The sequence below is a fragment of the Pelecanus crispus genome, chromosome 9, assembly GCF_030463565.1.
Source record: "Pelecanus crispus isolate bPelCri1 chromosome 9, bPelCri1.pri, whole genome shotgun sequence".
Taxonomy (NCBI): Eukaryota; Metazoa; Chordata; class Aves; order Pelecaniformes; family Pelecanidae; genus Pelecanus; species Pelecanus crispus.
In genome coordinates, this window is record NC_134651.1 from 20,423,740 (window position 1) to 20,438,918 (window position 15,179).

The 15,179-nt window shown below is 44.1% G+C and overlaps 1 protein-coding gene across 1 annotated transcript in view; it reads right to left on the minus strand.

Annotated features, from left to right (window-relative positions):
• NYAP2 (neuronal tyrosine-phosphorylated phosphoinositide-3-kinase adaptor 2) overlaps positions 1–15,179 on the minus strand; it is a 147,518-nt gene that overhangs the window by 20,941 nt on the left and 111,398 nt on the right. The window contains exon 5 of the mRNA XM_075717062.1: positions 9,202–9,305. Within this exon, the coding sequence (XP_075573177.1) occupies positions 9,202–9,305 (104 nt within the window). The remainder of the gene's footprint in view (positions 1–9,201; positions 9,306–15,179) is intronic.

Genomic DNA, 15,179 nt, shown 5'->3' on the forward strand with positions numbered 1-15,179 from the left:
GTCCTGCTGGGGGATTTCAACCACCCCGACATTTGCTGGAAAAGCAACACGGTGAGCTGTAGGCAATCCAGGAGATTCCTGGAATGCATAGACGACAACTTCCTGAGCCAGGTAATAGACACACCTACCCGAGGGGACACAATACTGGACCTGACGGTCACCAATGCAACTGAGCTCATCGGTGATGTCAAGACTGGAGGCAGCTTGGGCTGCAGTGATCACGTGTTGCTGGAGTTCACACTCCTGAGGGACATGGGAAAAGCGAGGAGTACAGTCAGGACCCTAAATTTTAGGAAAGCAAACTTCCAGCTCTTCAAGGAGTTAGTCAGAAGGACCCCCTGGGAGATGGTCCTCAGGGACAGGGGAACAGAACAGAGTTGGCAGATCTTTAAGGACACCTTCCATAGAGCACAAGAGCTCTCAGTCCCCAAGTGTAAAAAATCAGGCAAGGAAGGGAAGAGACCAGCATGGCTGAGTCGAGACCTGCTGGTCAAACTAAAGAGCAAGAGGGAACTGCACAGGCAGTGGAAGCAGGGACAGGTGTCCTGGGGGGAATACAGGGAAACTGCCCGGTTGTGTAGGGAGGAGGTCAGGAAGGCCAAGGCGTGGCTGGAGCTGAATTTGGCAAGGGATGTAAAGAATAACAAGAAGGGCTTCTACAGGTATGTCAACCAGAAAAGGAAGGTTAAAGAAAGCATACCCCCCCCTTGATGAACAAGAAAGGCGACCTTGTATCAACGGACAAGGAGAAGGCTGAGGTACTCAACAACTTCTTTGCCTCAGTCTTCACCAGCAACCTCTCTCCTCACCCCTCCCAAATCGATGGACCAAAAGATGGGGACCAGGGGGGTAAAGCCCCTCCCACTGTAAGGGAAGATCAGGTTCGAGACCACCTGAAGAACCTCAATGTACACAACTCTACGGGACCTGATGAGATGCATCCCAGAGTCCTGAGGGAATTGGCTGATGTAGTTGCCCAGCCACTCTCCATGATATTTGAAAAGTCATGGCAGTCAGGTGAAGTCCCTGCTGACTGGAAAAAGGGGAATGTTGTGCCCATTTTTAAAAAGGGAAGAAAGGAGGACCCTGGGAACTACTGACCTGTCAGCCTCACCTCTGTGGCTGGGAAGATCATGGAGCAGATCCTCCTAGAAGATATGCTCAAGCACATGGAGGACAGGGAGGTGATTCGAGACAGCCAGCACAGCTTCACCAAGGGCAAGTCCTGCCTGACCAACCTAGTGGCTTTCTATGAAGGAGTGACTGCATCAGTGGACAAGGGAAAAGCAATGGATGTCATGTGCTGGGATTTCTGTAAAGCGTTCGACACAGTCACCCAAAACATCCTTCTCTCTAAATTGGAGAGATAGGGGTTTGATGGGTGGACTGTTCGGTGGATAAGGAATTGGTTGGATGGTCGCATCCAGAGGGTCGTGGTCAATGGCTCGATGTCCACATGGAGACCGGTGATAAGTGGAGTCCCTCAGGGGTCCATACTGGGACCGGTGCTGTTTAACATCTTCATCAGTGACATAGACAGTGGGATCGAGTGCACCCTCAGCAAGTTTGCAGATGACACCAAGCTGAGTGGTGCGGTTGACACACCAGAAGGACGAGATGTCATCCAGAGGGACCTGGACAAGCTGGAGAGGTGGGCCTGTGTGAACCTCATGAGGTTCAACAAGGCCAAGTGCAAGGTCCTGCACCTGGGACGGGGCAACCCCTGATATCAATACAGGCTGGGGGATGAAGGCATTGAGAGCAGCCCTGCGGAGAAGGACTTGGGGGTACTGGGGGATGAAAAGCTGGACATGAGCCGGCAATGTGCACTTGCAGCCCAGAAAGCCAACCGTATCCTGGGCTGCATCAAAAGAAGCGTGGCCAGCAGGTCGAGGGAGGTGATTCTGCCCCTCTGCTCTGCTCTGGTCAGACCTCACCTGGAGCACTGCGTCCAGCTCTGGGGCCCTCAGCACAAGAAGGACATGGACCTGTTGGAGTGGGTCCAGAAGAGGGCCACCAAAATGATCCGAGGGCTGGAGCACCTCTCCTACGAGGCCAGGCTGAGGGAGTTGGGATTGTTCAGCCTAGAGAAGAGAAGGCTGCGAGGAGACCTTATTGCGACCTTCCAGTACTTAAAGGGGGCCTACAGGAAGGATGGGGAGAATCTTTTTAGCAAGGCCTGTTGTGACAGGACAAGGAATAACGGATTTAAACTAAAGAAGAATAGATTTAGACTAGACATTAGAAAGAAATTTTTTACACTGAGGGTGGTGAAGCACTGGAACAGGTTGCCCAGAGAGGTGGTAGAGGCCCCATCCCTGGCAACATTGAAGGTCAGGTTGGACGGGGCTCTGAGCAGCCTGATCTGGTTAAAGCTGTCCCTGCTCACTGCAGGGGGGTTGGGCTAGATGACCTCTAAGGGTCCCTTCCAAACCAAAGCAAAAAGAAAAAAGAAAAAAAAAAAGCCTCCTCCCTCCCTTCCTGAGGCCAGCTGCCGCCGTGCCAGGCTGCCCGCGCCCGCGGAGGAACGGGGCTTACCACGGGCTCTGCGCAAGGTGCCTGCAGTTACTCGATGAAACATTTATGATTCCAGCCAGCAGGGAAAGAAAAAACCCCAAGACATCGAAACCACTCTTCTTAAAATAAATAATTTATCTCCTAGAAAATTCGGGTGCAGTTGCTGTAAGATCTGAGCTGGCTTTGCCTTCCCCTGGGCTGTGCAGGGCTTTGTCACCGGCAGTGTCAAGCAGAAGCCCCGCAAGCCGGGCGGAAGGGCCGCGCCCTGGCTGCCGGGGACCCCCTCCCGTTCCGCTCCGCGGCAAGCCCCGGCCCCCGCAAGCCCCGGCCCCGGCCCCGGCTCCTCCGGGAGCGAGGGGCGGCGCGCAGCCGCCGCGGGGCGCAGTGCGGGTTGCGGCCGCCAGGCGGCGCCATGGTCTGGGCGAGCGGGGCGGGGCTGCGGGGCGGGGCTGCGGGGCGGGGCCCGCCCCCCCCCGCCCCCCGCAGCGCTGCCGGCCGCCCGCCCGCGCCACCCAGCGGCACAAACCGCACAGAGCCCCGCGTTGTGACGCGGACCGGGCTGCCCGCGGCGTCCCGCTCGCTTCCCCACCTCAGCACGGTGCCGCCGGCCTGCGGGGCGGCTGCCGGCCTGCCGAAACGGCAGCGCTGCCCCAGGCGGGCGCCCTGCTTTGCGTTCCGGGCTCTGGGGAAAAAAAAAAGCTTTTCCTAATCCTTGTGGATTTTCAAACCGTTCATTCTGAACAGTTGTTGAAGTGCATTTTCGTCCAGGGCTTCTCCGGCACAGCCCCAAACAATAAAGAGGGCATTTTCTCATGTTCTTGCTGAACATAAACCAGTGTGCATTCTACCTGACGCAGACCAACTGGAAATAAATATGACGCCAAAACACCTTCCGGTTCCTATATTTAAAGTAGAAAATCTGCTTTCTATTTCCCTACCTACGTTAATACATTAAAAAGCTATGTGGGGAAAATCCTGATCTCTTGCTTTCCGGACTCTGCAAAGCTTGGATTTCCATTTCCTTAGAACAGCTCCCTTAGTGAGGTCGAACGCCCGAAACCAAGCGCCAGCCCAGCCACCCCGGCACCGCTTCAGGTTGCTGCTCTCCTGGGCACTGCTCGCAAGTCCGACTGCGAAGCCCAGCAGGAGGGAAGATGCGCGAAGCACGTCATTTCGAAGATTAACTGTAGGTAGGACCCAGCCGCATCATCCATGTAGCTGCTTTCTAACATTCAGCACCCATGGATTAAGTCTGAAAAGGTATAAATGTCTGTTACCTAGCAATGGAAATTTTAACCACTGTTACCTGTTCAGTGGCAAGTGTCCAGAAGCCTCTAACACGCACAGAGCAGGAATGATCCCAGCTAGCCTTCCACAGCTGACAGAGGTGGTTAAATTAGGAGGCTAAATTACCAGGTTAGTCAGGGTAACAGACGTGCAGCTCTACATGGTCACTGAGGGCTTAGCTAGGTGAATTCCCACGGCAGGTGCCTGTCTTCATATAGCCCATGGGGAACCTGTATTATACCCCTGATTTAGACATCTCAGAGGTAGGCAGGATAGATCTCAGCTAAAGAGTACACTTGGACCTTCTACAAGTCTGTTTCATTATTTAGCTACCTAAACACAAATTTAAGGAGCCAACTTGTATCTAAAATTCTTACCTATTGGAGATACATACTCAAATAAACGATTGACGGATTCACTTAATTTGGTGCAAGACAATAATTACACGGTCAAGTTCATTCTGCGAATGGGAGGCCTTTCCACTTTGCTATATCATATTCAGATAAATCATAAAATAAGTGAGAGCTCTCCTCAGTTTTGGAAGGTAATGGTTAGTTTATCCATCATGTGGGCCTTCTGTGTCATGTTCACTGATGGGGTCATATGGGGGAAGAAAAATGCCTTCTCAGCTTGCTGTGGCCTCAGGCAGATACGAGGCAAGTAATGAAGTGCCGTGCATTTTTTTTTTTTTAAATAAGCCACAAAAAATTTGAGTGTTGATTCTGATATATTTTCTAGCTTTTTTGTCATTCCTTCAATGCAAGTTGAAACTCCTTATTTCATAGCTATCCGTGTATCTTCATTCCCTCCCCTGAGTTATTCCTTCTAATCTCAGCATGGCTTCTGGATTTTACTTTGATCATCACTGTAAAGTTTAAATCTTCTTTCCTTGCTTAAATTGAAGCTAGATATCACTGCCTTGTCCTCCCCACAAGATGACACCAGACCTTAAGAGGCATGCAAACCTTCAGAATTAAGATAGCATACCTCGAGGAGGCAACAGTAAAGGACAGTGCTGTCTTCCCGCTGAAAAGCAACTAACTAACACGCAGCATGAAGAGAGGCTGTACATTTGCAGATAAGGTACATAGTTTTGTGGAAATCGGTCTGAAAATAGGCTCTGCCTTGCAGAAAAGCTGAAATACCACATTGTAACTATCAGGAGTTTTGTTTTCAAAGGGTGTATTTTTTTTCAGATAGCAGATCTTCATTACAAGCGTGCAGTGCTTGTTCATCACACACGTGATTTTCCAATAGCTGTCTACATCTTAATGAAAGCAAACTTCACTTTGCAAAATTCATTTGCAGCAAAAAATCTAGAGACAGTTGTACTGGCTCCTTTTTCTTAAAATAGAAACCAGTGGGGTTTTGGTGTGCTGAAGACTGCTCAGAGAAGCCTGGCAGTGACCTGCAGATGATTTTATGTACATTAAAAATACAGATGCGAGATGCTCTGCTCCCCAGCAGAGGGACTTCCATAGTGCAGGCTGCTTGAAACGTTTTCTTCTTTTGTGACAGACATGCTCAGTGCACATATACCCCGTATGTGACAGGGATTTTTTAGTCCATCAATAGAGTGTAATCCTTTGTTACCCTGAGGTGAAGATGTGGAGAATGACAGGATGCAGGGAAGCATCACTGTATTGCAGTGATACCTGTGACTCCAAATCCTGCTTGCTTTACAAAAGTGAACAATTTTATTCACTACAAATTTATTCACCACAGGGGGTCCCCTGATAGGACTGAGCATTTACCACTGCAGGGTGAAACACCCAACCACGCCTGCTACAGAAGTCTCGGGCAGCAGCACAGAGGCACCAGCAACATGGGTGGTGAGTTATTCATTGGGGCATCCTTGGGTCATGTTTATTCTGCTTTATAAACCTCACATGGCGGTTACCTTCTACTCTTCTCTGTTCACTGGGATGGCTACAAACAACAGGTAGTTGTTTTCATTTCCATATAAAGGCCAAACTCAGATGGACTTTCACTATTTCTAATTTTATTCACACATTTCTTATCTCTAAGATATAACTTACTGTACCTTCTAGAACATTTTTCCATTCCCTGTAAGCTTTCTGCTAACACCAGAGAACCTTTACAATGCATTACGTTTTGCGGTATCTAGAACACTTCTCTGCTACTTACACTCCTCTCTTTACGATAGTTATATTAAGATATGTATTTAGGAAATATAGCTATATGCCACTTCTGTAGCTCAAATATATTCCAGTGCTTCTGCCATATTACAGTTCCAAGCTCTCCACTTGACTTCCTCTGATACATCCTTAATTTCTTAAACTTTGTCCTTACACAATCAGTAACTTCAATTCCAAGAAAACGTATGTTTATCTTTCGTTTAAATTGGGTCAATTCACAACTTCATCCAAGGTTACTTCCTGCAACCAGCTCTTTCAAAATGCCCCCCACCATTTACCGGAACTAAGTACAGAACGGCATGCACTCTATCTGACTCAGAGTGTGTTGGTAACCACTGGCTGCCACTACGCTACAGAATTTTAAAGTGTTCTCCATCAGAGACCAGCCACATAATTCATCTCTGCTTGTCAGCTCTTTCTTTTTATTTACAAGTGATCACTATAATGCTTACCATCAAGACACCATAAATACGTTCTGTGAATATTAACTGGTTAATCCTCACAATTCCTACACCAATAAACAAACAAGAAAATAAGGCATAAGGGAGTTAAATGTTAGTAGTTCCATAATTGGCCAATATTTGATTGGAATTATAATTTAGGTTTCCTTAGATCAGACCTATTTTTAATTACTAAGCGTCCTCACCACTTCCTTGAATGATTCTGTATTAAAAATGATGGGCCTTGAGAGCTCAGTTGCAAATCTGACTTTTTTCCCAAGTTAAACATTTTGAAAAACATCAGTTTGGGATCGATGAAGATTTGAGGAAACTGATTAACAGTAATCTGCCCTTTCCGAGATCTTCTATCCATGTGTAAATGTTAGCTGTGCCCATCTCATCAACAAAGAGGTGGATAACAGGATGAGTCCTCTTAATCTTTTGGAAAGTCTAACTGCTGATTACAATGTGGTTAAGGAAACAAGTATCAATACAATCAATAGTAACAGCACATGAAAATAAATACCCTGCATGCCACAATCTGTCAGATTCAGAATGGGCTAACAACCCAGCCATTTCCAAACCCGTTTCACCTGTCATAGATTATTTGCATATTAAGATAGAATAAGTGTATAAAGAACACAATCAAAGTAATGTTTATATCTGCCATGGAGATAATAAGACTTTTGTCATTCGGCTGGAATCAGGGTCAAATCCACATCTTTAAAAAATGATGCCATCATAATAAATGACAACTTAATAGCTGGACAGTAAGAGATTGACAGCCTGAAGGGAAGACTTACAGGGAGAGAAAGCTTTTACTAGTTTTTCTTGTTTTTCATGAAGCCTTGTCCATACCATACATTATTCAATTAACAAGATCACCCTCTACAGTCATTTGAAAATTCCTCTTATCATCTTTGTTCCTTTCTTCTGTATGAAGTGAGGTGGATTTTTCCTCCACAGTTTCAGTGAACCCTGGCTGCAGCTTCTAAGAGGCTCATTATCTCTTCTATCACATCAGCTTCTGCTTTCAAGGTTTATTGTTTAGTTCTTAATATAAACTGAGAGACTAAAATCCCTTCAAAACACCCAAGGTGCCTTTGCCACTGAGTAACCAGCAAAGCATCATGTCTGCTGTAAGACCCATTTAATCAAATATCATATACTACATGAACACTGGGACACTCAAAACCTTTGGAAGTACAATCACCCTAATTTCTTCCTTAGATGAAGGAACACTTGACATGGTATTTCAGTGGGCTGTCATTTTGAATCTCTGTTATGGATTTGATTTTCTTATGTAAAATATGCTTCAGAAATGTGCAAGGTTCTGTTAGGCATTGTGTCCAGCAGGGCTCAGAAGTAATACAATAGCATCAGTTTTGCAGGTTAAAGAGTTTTAACCTGTATGGACTAGGTTAGCCAAATATAACTTTCCTAACAAGTAGTTGGTTGTCTGGTTTGAGTAAGTCAGCCTTACTCTTCTGGTCTGTTCTTTGGTCAAGACCTTCTAGAAGCAACTCACCAAGCTACAAACAACTTAAATATGTGATTATTGCAAAGCTGTCCTCAGGGAGTTTTCCACTCAGATCTCATTGAAATTCAATAGGATTATGGGGACTAATTCCCCGAAAGCCAATCGAAAATTCACCATCTAAATAAGGGTGTTTGTGCGTGTGCGTACATATATGTATGTGCACATATATACATATATGTTTATGCCTCTTTGTGCATATATATACCCACACATACACAGTGATGTGTAGGCCTGAAGACGTACACACAAGTGATACAATACTGGAGTGCTTTCAGCTTGACAGAAGGCATTCACATTATGTTTAAGTGAAACCTCTTCTCTCAATTGCTACTCTCAGCAGTTAGTTCTGTCAAACTAATAATACAGGTCTGCGCAGCAAAATGATAAAGCATCAGTATTAGCATATAAAATAAAGGTAAGTATAGGTTTCCCATGTCTTTATTTCTTTTCCATTTTCTTGCTATTGGAGAAATTTGCTGAACCCAAACACTTTCATTTCTTTCTGAAGGGTCTACGTGACATTTTTGCTTTTGATGAGGAAAAAAAAAAGTACCTCTGTTTAAGATACAAGGAAATGTTACCCTTTTGATTTGGTTTTTGATTTCTAACAATATACAATCAATATAACTACAGTGGACTATTTAATAGTCCTGTAAGCATTATATGGCCTATAGCTGAAGAGAGTCTAGCTGCCTTAACTAAACAAAATAACTTGCTGTAAGAGCAGTTTTCAGGACAGTGATAAATCACAGTGTAATACAATCATGCATTAAGCTCAAAACAAATGTGAGACTGGCACAAATATTAAAGTACAACTGGGCAGAAGTCAGGTATGTACAAGTCATTGACAAACATTGGTGCAAGTGCTTTAGACAAGACATTTAAAAGAAATTTACATAAAAACACAGATTAAATTTATCAAAGTTTGATAAATTTTAAAGACAGTAAAAAAGTACAGAAAACATGAAAAAATAAAAACCCCAGCCAATTCATACAGTACAGTTTTACTACATTTATATTACAGAATGAAGACAGAAAAGGATACAAGGAATTAAGAGCAAAGAAAATTCTACTGACTGTGGCCAGTGGAATTTCATTGCCAATGAGAGATGCGCACACACAGATGCACGCACACGCACAGAAAATAAAGACAAAAACCAAAAAAATCATTTACTGTAACAAACGACAGACACAGAGGTGAGAAATATTTGGCATGTTGCAGCACATGAAGTCATTCACGATTGGCTAACGATGGTACCTGGCTCGGCTGAAGATCACTGGCTTGCCTGAGCGGAGTAACAGAAGGAGGAGGCACACCTGATGTGGACGCAGACCGACCTAATCTGCAACTTGCTTTAGGCTCTGTGAAGGAAGAGAAGAAAATACGCAGTTGAACAGGAGGTGGGTTACTGCTGCAGTAAACTGAAACATGGTGGACCCAGGATTCCCATGAAATGCAGACTCCAGGCTTGGTTTCTCGTTCAAGTCTTGGGCATTTGGCTGAATCATGAACAAAAGTTGAGATCAGAAGAAGGGGGATTAAAACAGAACCCATCCCATGTCCTGGCCTCTTTCCTCTCCTCTAGCATCTCTGAAACTGAAGTATAGAGCATAAAACACCAGGCAGACAGGAAGCATACAAAGGAAACCTTCTTGTTGCCCCCCCACCACTCCTCCACAGTGCCTTTTTCTACTCCTCATAAAACACAGCAGTGATTAAGGCAATTACAGCAGCTTCTGGTTTCATCTCTCCATCCCAGAACTGAGGAAGATGGTAGCCCGAAGACTGATTGTGCTGAGGGAAAGCATGAAACGCCAGAAAATGAAAGAGGAAGTGTACAAAAGTGGTGAGGATACTGTCACACTTGGGGATTTGGAATGACACCAAAAATATTTGGAAATCTGATGTTAATGGCAGTGAATTGAGGGACAGAAAGTAGGAAGAAAGGAGAGAAATCAGAACATCAACTGCAGCAAATTCGAAAGTCAGTTCCCCAGAATCAAGGTGATTACAGAAGTAGAGGTTGCCTTGAGAGAAAGTTCTATTCCAGAGAAGAACTGCACAGAAATTACAGAGTTATTTAATTTTTCTTCTGCTGTTGTACATGGAGGCATTTCTCAGAAGGCTCCCCATTGATTTCCAGCACAGGTTACTACTGTTAACATACCAACATGAAGGTGACCATGCAGCTCAGGAGTCCTGGGTGAAGGTTTTTGTGTCTGAGCCATGCTGACACCAGTGTTCAACACCCCACATCTGGTCTATGAGAAACTGTCTTTTCCTGAGAAAAGGGTCTGCCTGTTTCTACCCAAGAAAAATTATTTGTCCCTGCATTGCCTGTTTATGGCTGAGGAAACATCTCTCAGCCCATGACTTTTGGCTCAGATGAATGTGTTCATCCTCCTCACGTTTTATAAGCCTTCCTCCCAACCCTGCACCTGTCTTTTCTATTTAGTGGGCAAACACTGAGACCAAGGACATTTGCATTCAGCAGACACACTTTGTACAATAACAGACTCTCAATTTTAGCATTGATATTACCATGAATAACAAGAGTTATAGTAATACCATGCTCCCTTACAATGGGTTTAAAGAATTCCTCCTATTCAATCTCATGTTCTCAAGAAGAGAGGAAGGACCTATGCCTCATGAAATCCTGGTTTAGCAAGTTTGCCTTTCAAGCACATGTTTTCTCACATATCTTTTGCTTGTGTGTCTCTGAAATGCATTTTCTCATGCCTCATTTACACTGCTGCTTTGTCTGTGTGTGTTTTATACTAATATCTCTATTTCCTATGTGGATCTCTAGTATCATCACTAGCCACTGGTTGGGCCATTGTTTGAAAGGAATAAGATATCCATCACTAGCATGTCCTTAAGGTCACTTGGCACATCTTGGATACTTGAGGACAGCTGGCACATCGTGCCACCTACCAGCAACATGCTGAAATGTGTTCTTCCAATCTCACTGATGCTTTTTGATTGTCACCTTAAATGCTTATTTTCCTCAGATGTTTCAGAATTCAATAGGGTATGGAGGAGAGCTATCCACTTAAGCTGGAGCACTTAGACCAATGAAAGCATCTGTATGGGTGAATATTCATCAAATGATATTAATAGGTTGGTTAACATCCAGCTGGCTGAGCAGCAAAATATCTATGCTGTTCGACGAATGCATTATTCAATTCACTCATTCCTAGTCAGCCTGTAAACATACCACAAGTCAACACAGCAATAGGCATGCAGAAAGGAGCAGACTGGTCTCCCGCATAACCTTGCATTTTGTACATAATTTGTTTTGCTTTTTTGGACTTGGGCAGTTATTCTGAAGGTTTGATTAGATTTGTTTTTGTTCTGATTTCACACTGTCTGTGTGCCAGATTTCTGACTGTTTCTTTCAGTAATATAGATATAAAAACAGATCTCATGTCTGTTCCCTCCTGGAATTTTGCTGGGGTTTCAGACAGGACAAGAATTGGGGTTTTTTGGTTGTTTTTCCCTACTGCTAAACAGAGACTCTGTTTTTGCTGTTACAAGCAGAATCAGACACCCAGCATCTAAAAAACTCCAAGGCACTGTCTGCCATTGCTTCTGAATTGTTTGCTTTGGGAAAGCAGAGAGAAGTGTCATAATTTCCAATTTGGATATATGTGCAACAACAAGAGATTACCATTTCCTTGCCAAAGAGACTCCTTTCATCTGGCATCAAAGAAATAAAACCTATCACACACAGATGAAGTATTAGTTCCTTTATCTCCCTGTAATATATGTTACAGTATTAAGGAAACTATTGCAATTTCCATGGTGATCCTCACCAAAAGGGGTTTCAGAGGCGGCTCCATCTAGCTTTTTTTTAAGTTCAGAAAGTCTGGTTATGCAGTAAAAGGGATTTTTTTTTTTTTTTTTTAATAGTCATTCCATTGGTCTCAGTGGGAATATTTTTAGACCAAATAAATACTCTATTCTGCTGTAATTAGTGCTCTGAGTAACATCTTCACACTGCACACTACTGTCGGGAAAAAAATATCCATAAATGGTCTGTTGCATAAGTGATGCTCAACTCACTGCTCTGTATTCTGCAGCATGTTATTTTTCAGCTGTGGACAGCATATTCACTGTACTGAGGCTAACTGGATTTTGATGGCTTCAAAATAATGATCACTTCAAATAATAACCTCTGCTTTGGGCTATCTAAAAAGTAGTAAGAGGTCTTCCTGCATAATTATGTCCACCATCCAGTCACTTTCAGTACCTTTACCTCTTGGTTTTCATGTTTTAAATGGTCATTTCAGCTTGTCTGCAAGGCCTGCATATTGATACCGATTCTGGTTCTGGAATGAAAGTGGGTTTTCCTATTTACTGCTGAGAATCTTGAAGAAAGAACAACTTCTGCCAGCAAATCTCAGGGACAGTTTCTAGTGTTTAAATTCATGTTTATCTCATATGGACGATATTGAGACAGCTCAGTATTAACATCTGAAATGAGTAGTCTTGAGACTTCTTGAGAAGTCCCCTTTGTGACAGTAATGCATGGTGTGGAGCAGAGTTTTATCAGCCAGCCTGATAGGGAAGGCTCTGTAGATATCTGTCCTTTGAGGAGGACCCGTTTGCTCAGGGTCCGTGGTAACGCAAGCTAAAATACGTCTAGCTCCATACTGATAAAGTTAGCATGGCACCCCATCCCTGCACTGTGCTTCAGTTCACTGTGCAGGTGGATCCTCTGGTTCTAAATCAAACCTGCCTGAAAGAGGGTTCCAGAGACTCCACTCCAAACACAAGACCCTCTCTGCATCCACAGCTAGGGGTCTTCTGACACTGCTGTAAGCCACTCAAATGCTGACAAGGGCTGACAGCCTACTGCCAAGCTAGGGAACTCATAGGCCTATGTCTAAGTGCTTTACTGGACTGGGGCCAGGGGATGCAGTGCACTTGAGCAGCCATTAGAGATGCCCGTTGCAATCAATGGGCAGCATGAGGTTTGAATTCAGCAGATTGTTCGGGGTAGCTAGAGAGCTGCATCGCATATTTAGCTGTGTTATGCACAAAAATGCTCATAAGATTTGGTTGCTGTATTTAACTGATGAAACTTTGGTGGTATTATTTTGCACAGCTTCAAATGACGCATCCCTCACACTGTGCCATATTACGAAGAATGCACTGCTCACTAAGTGCCTGAACCACCTCCAGGAGCCAGGTGCAGCCGCAGCGCAATGCTAGTAGGCGATGTCGGGTCAGCGTGTCTCAGCCCCCTGTTACGTCACCCACAGCAGCCACAACACTCCCAACAATGCTGGTGGTTGGGACCACAGCCACCTCAGCATGAAGTAAACCCACACACGTAGTCAGCTGCAATGGGACCAGCATTACTGGACTTTCAGGTTTAAGTTGAGTCCTGACAACGCCAGTAGGATTACACATGGACATAAGCAAGCAGAGAGCCCCAGAGGACAGCATTAAGGATGAGACTTTTAGGAGACACTATCTAATGCAGAAATACAGGCTTTCCAATCACAAATAAGATTGCCTTAAAATTGTGTACTTAATTATGTATTTAAGCACTCACATAAATGACCTGATCTCCAAAAGTGCAAGTGCTGTCATCGTGGATGTAGAGGCTTGGCTGGTTGCATTTGGGGCAGGGGGTGTTTTTGGATTTTCCTCAATAAAGCAGAGTATTGAAATGCAACACGATTTTATGGAATTTATGGAAATATTTTCCAACATTTCCAACATCCAAATATTTATACCAATGTGCTATGGTTTTCTATATTCTCCAGAAATACAGCAGCTCTGCATGATTTTTATTTTCAGATCTTAACAGGAAGAGTTCTTTTATTCATCCAAGGAAGGCTTCATTCTGCCTATCCTAATCTTAATTCAAAAAAATACTCTGGCTGTCACTTACATTGGAGAAGCTTCTTATCCTGTCACAGTCTCTTCTTTGCACATGAAAAGAGAAATATTGCTTATTTGCTACAGCTGCCAAGAAGCACATTTTGAATTAAACAAGGCGATGTGACAGGCTGAGAGTAATCACATGCAAAAAAATGAAAAAAAAAAGAAGAAAAAGAAAACATGCATACTGGAAAAATGAATCACACCTATTATTTCATACTGGCCTGGCCATGTTGGTCTCCTAAAAAGAGATGAGTAAGCTGAAACATAACTTGAAATTATGAAACCTTAAGGTGGAATAAACTATATAGTATTCTGCCACTTAAAAAAAAAGTATTTAGGACTTCGCCTGCAGAAGCCACTTAGTGCTGAAATAGCACAGCAGCATGTCGAACTGAACTGTTTTCAGAAAGGGAGCACTGAACTTGTGGAACTTGGTGTTACTAGATATCCATAGGTCAAAAGCTTAGCAGGTCTCAAAACCAAGTCAGGCAATGAGAAAAAACATCTGTATTAGATGGGGTGTGTTTTAAATTAAGATTTGTTCTGAACTCATATGTCTCAGGTCTATGTCAATGACTGAGGCAATGAGGTAAGGAATAATCATGTCCTACTGGCAGTGTTTTTTCCTTAAAATTTCTTGCAATTTTTCTCTGAAGCTTCTGGCATGGGCTACTGTCAGTCTTGGGGATCAGGATCAAAAGGACAATTGTGCATTGTTCAAAATAGCTGTAACGCCACTGCTGCAGAGAGCAGCATGCACTTCTACAGTCAGGCTCTGTGACTGTGATCCTACACCCTGAAGGTCACACACCTGGCTCGTGGTGCACTGGCTTGATGCCCTTACTGTACAGCTCCCAGTACTAATTTTACTTTAGGTGGCAGGTGCTGCTAGGGGACAGCTTGTGTGCAAAGAACACAGATGACCAGTGTAGGCAAGGTCTGGAAGCATCGCGTCCTGGGCTGGACCTCGTTGGGCAGGCTGCCCAGTAACATATACCCCCAGCATTAAATTGCCTTCACTTGGAGAATCCTTGAGGATTTAGTAGCGCAGTGATACTCTGATATTGCCTGTGAGGAGAAAATTTAAGGGTTGGTAGGAGTACTCAATTGTCTTTGAGTGAAGTGGCCCTAGGTAGCATGAATTGGTACTTTGCTGCTATTCCCTTCTTATACCAATAAATGCACCTTGCACCTTGGGCTTCACAGGCATTGCTGCATTCCCAAAGAACTTGAATTTAACTGTTCATTACTTTTGCAAATCCACAATGCTAGCCAGTAATTCCAATGAAGGGTGGGCATTTACTCCCTTCCTGATTATTTCCAATGTTTTGAGCCAG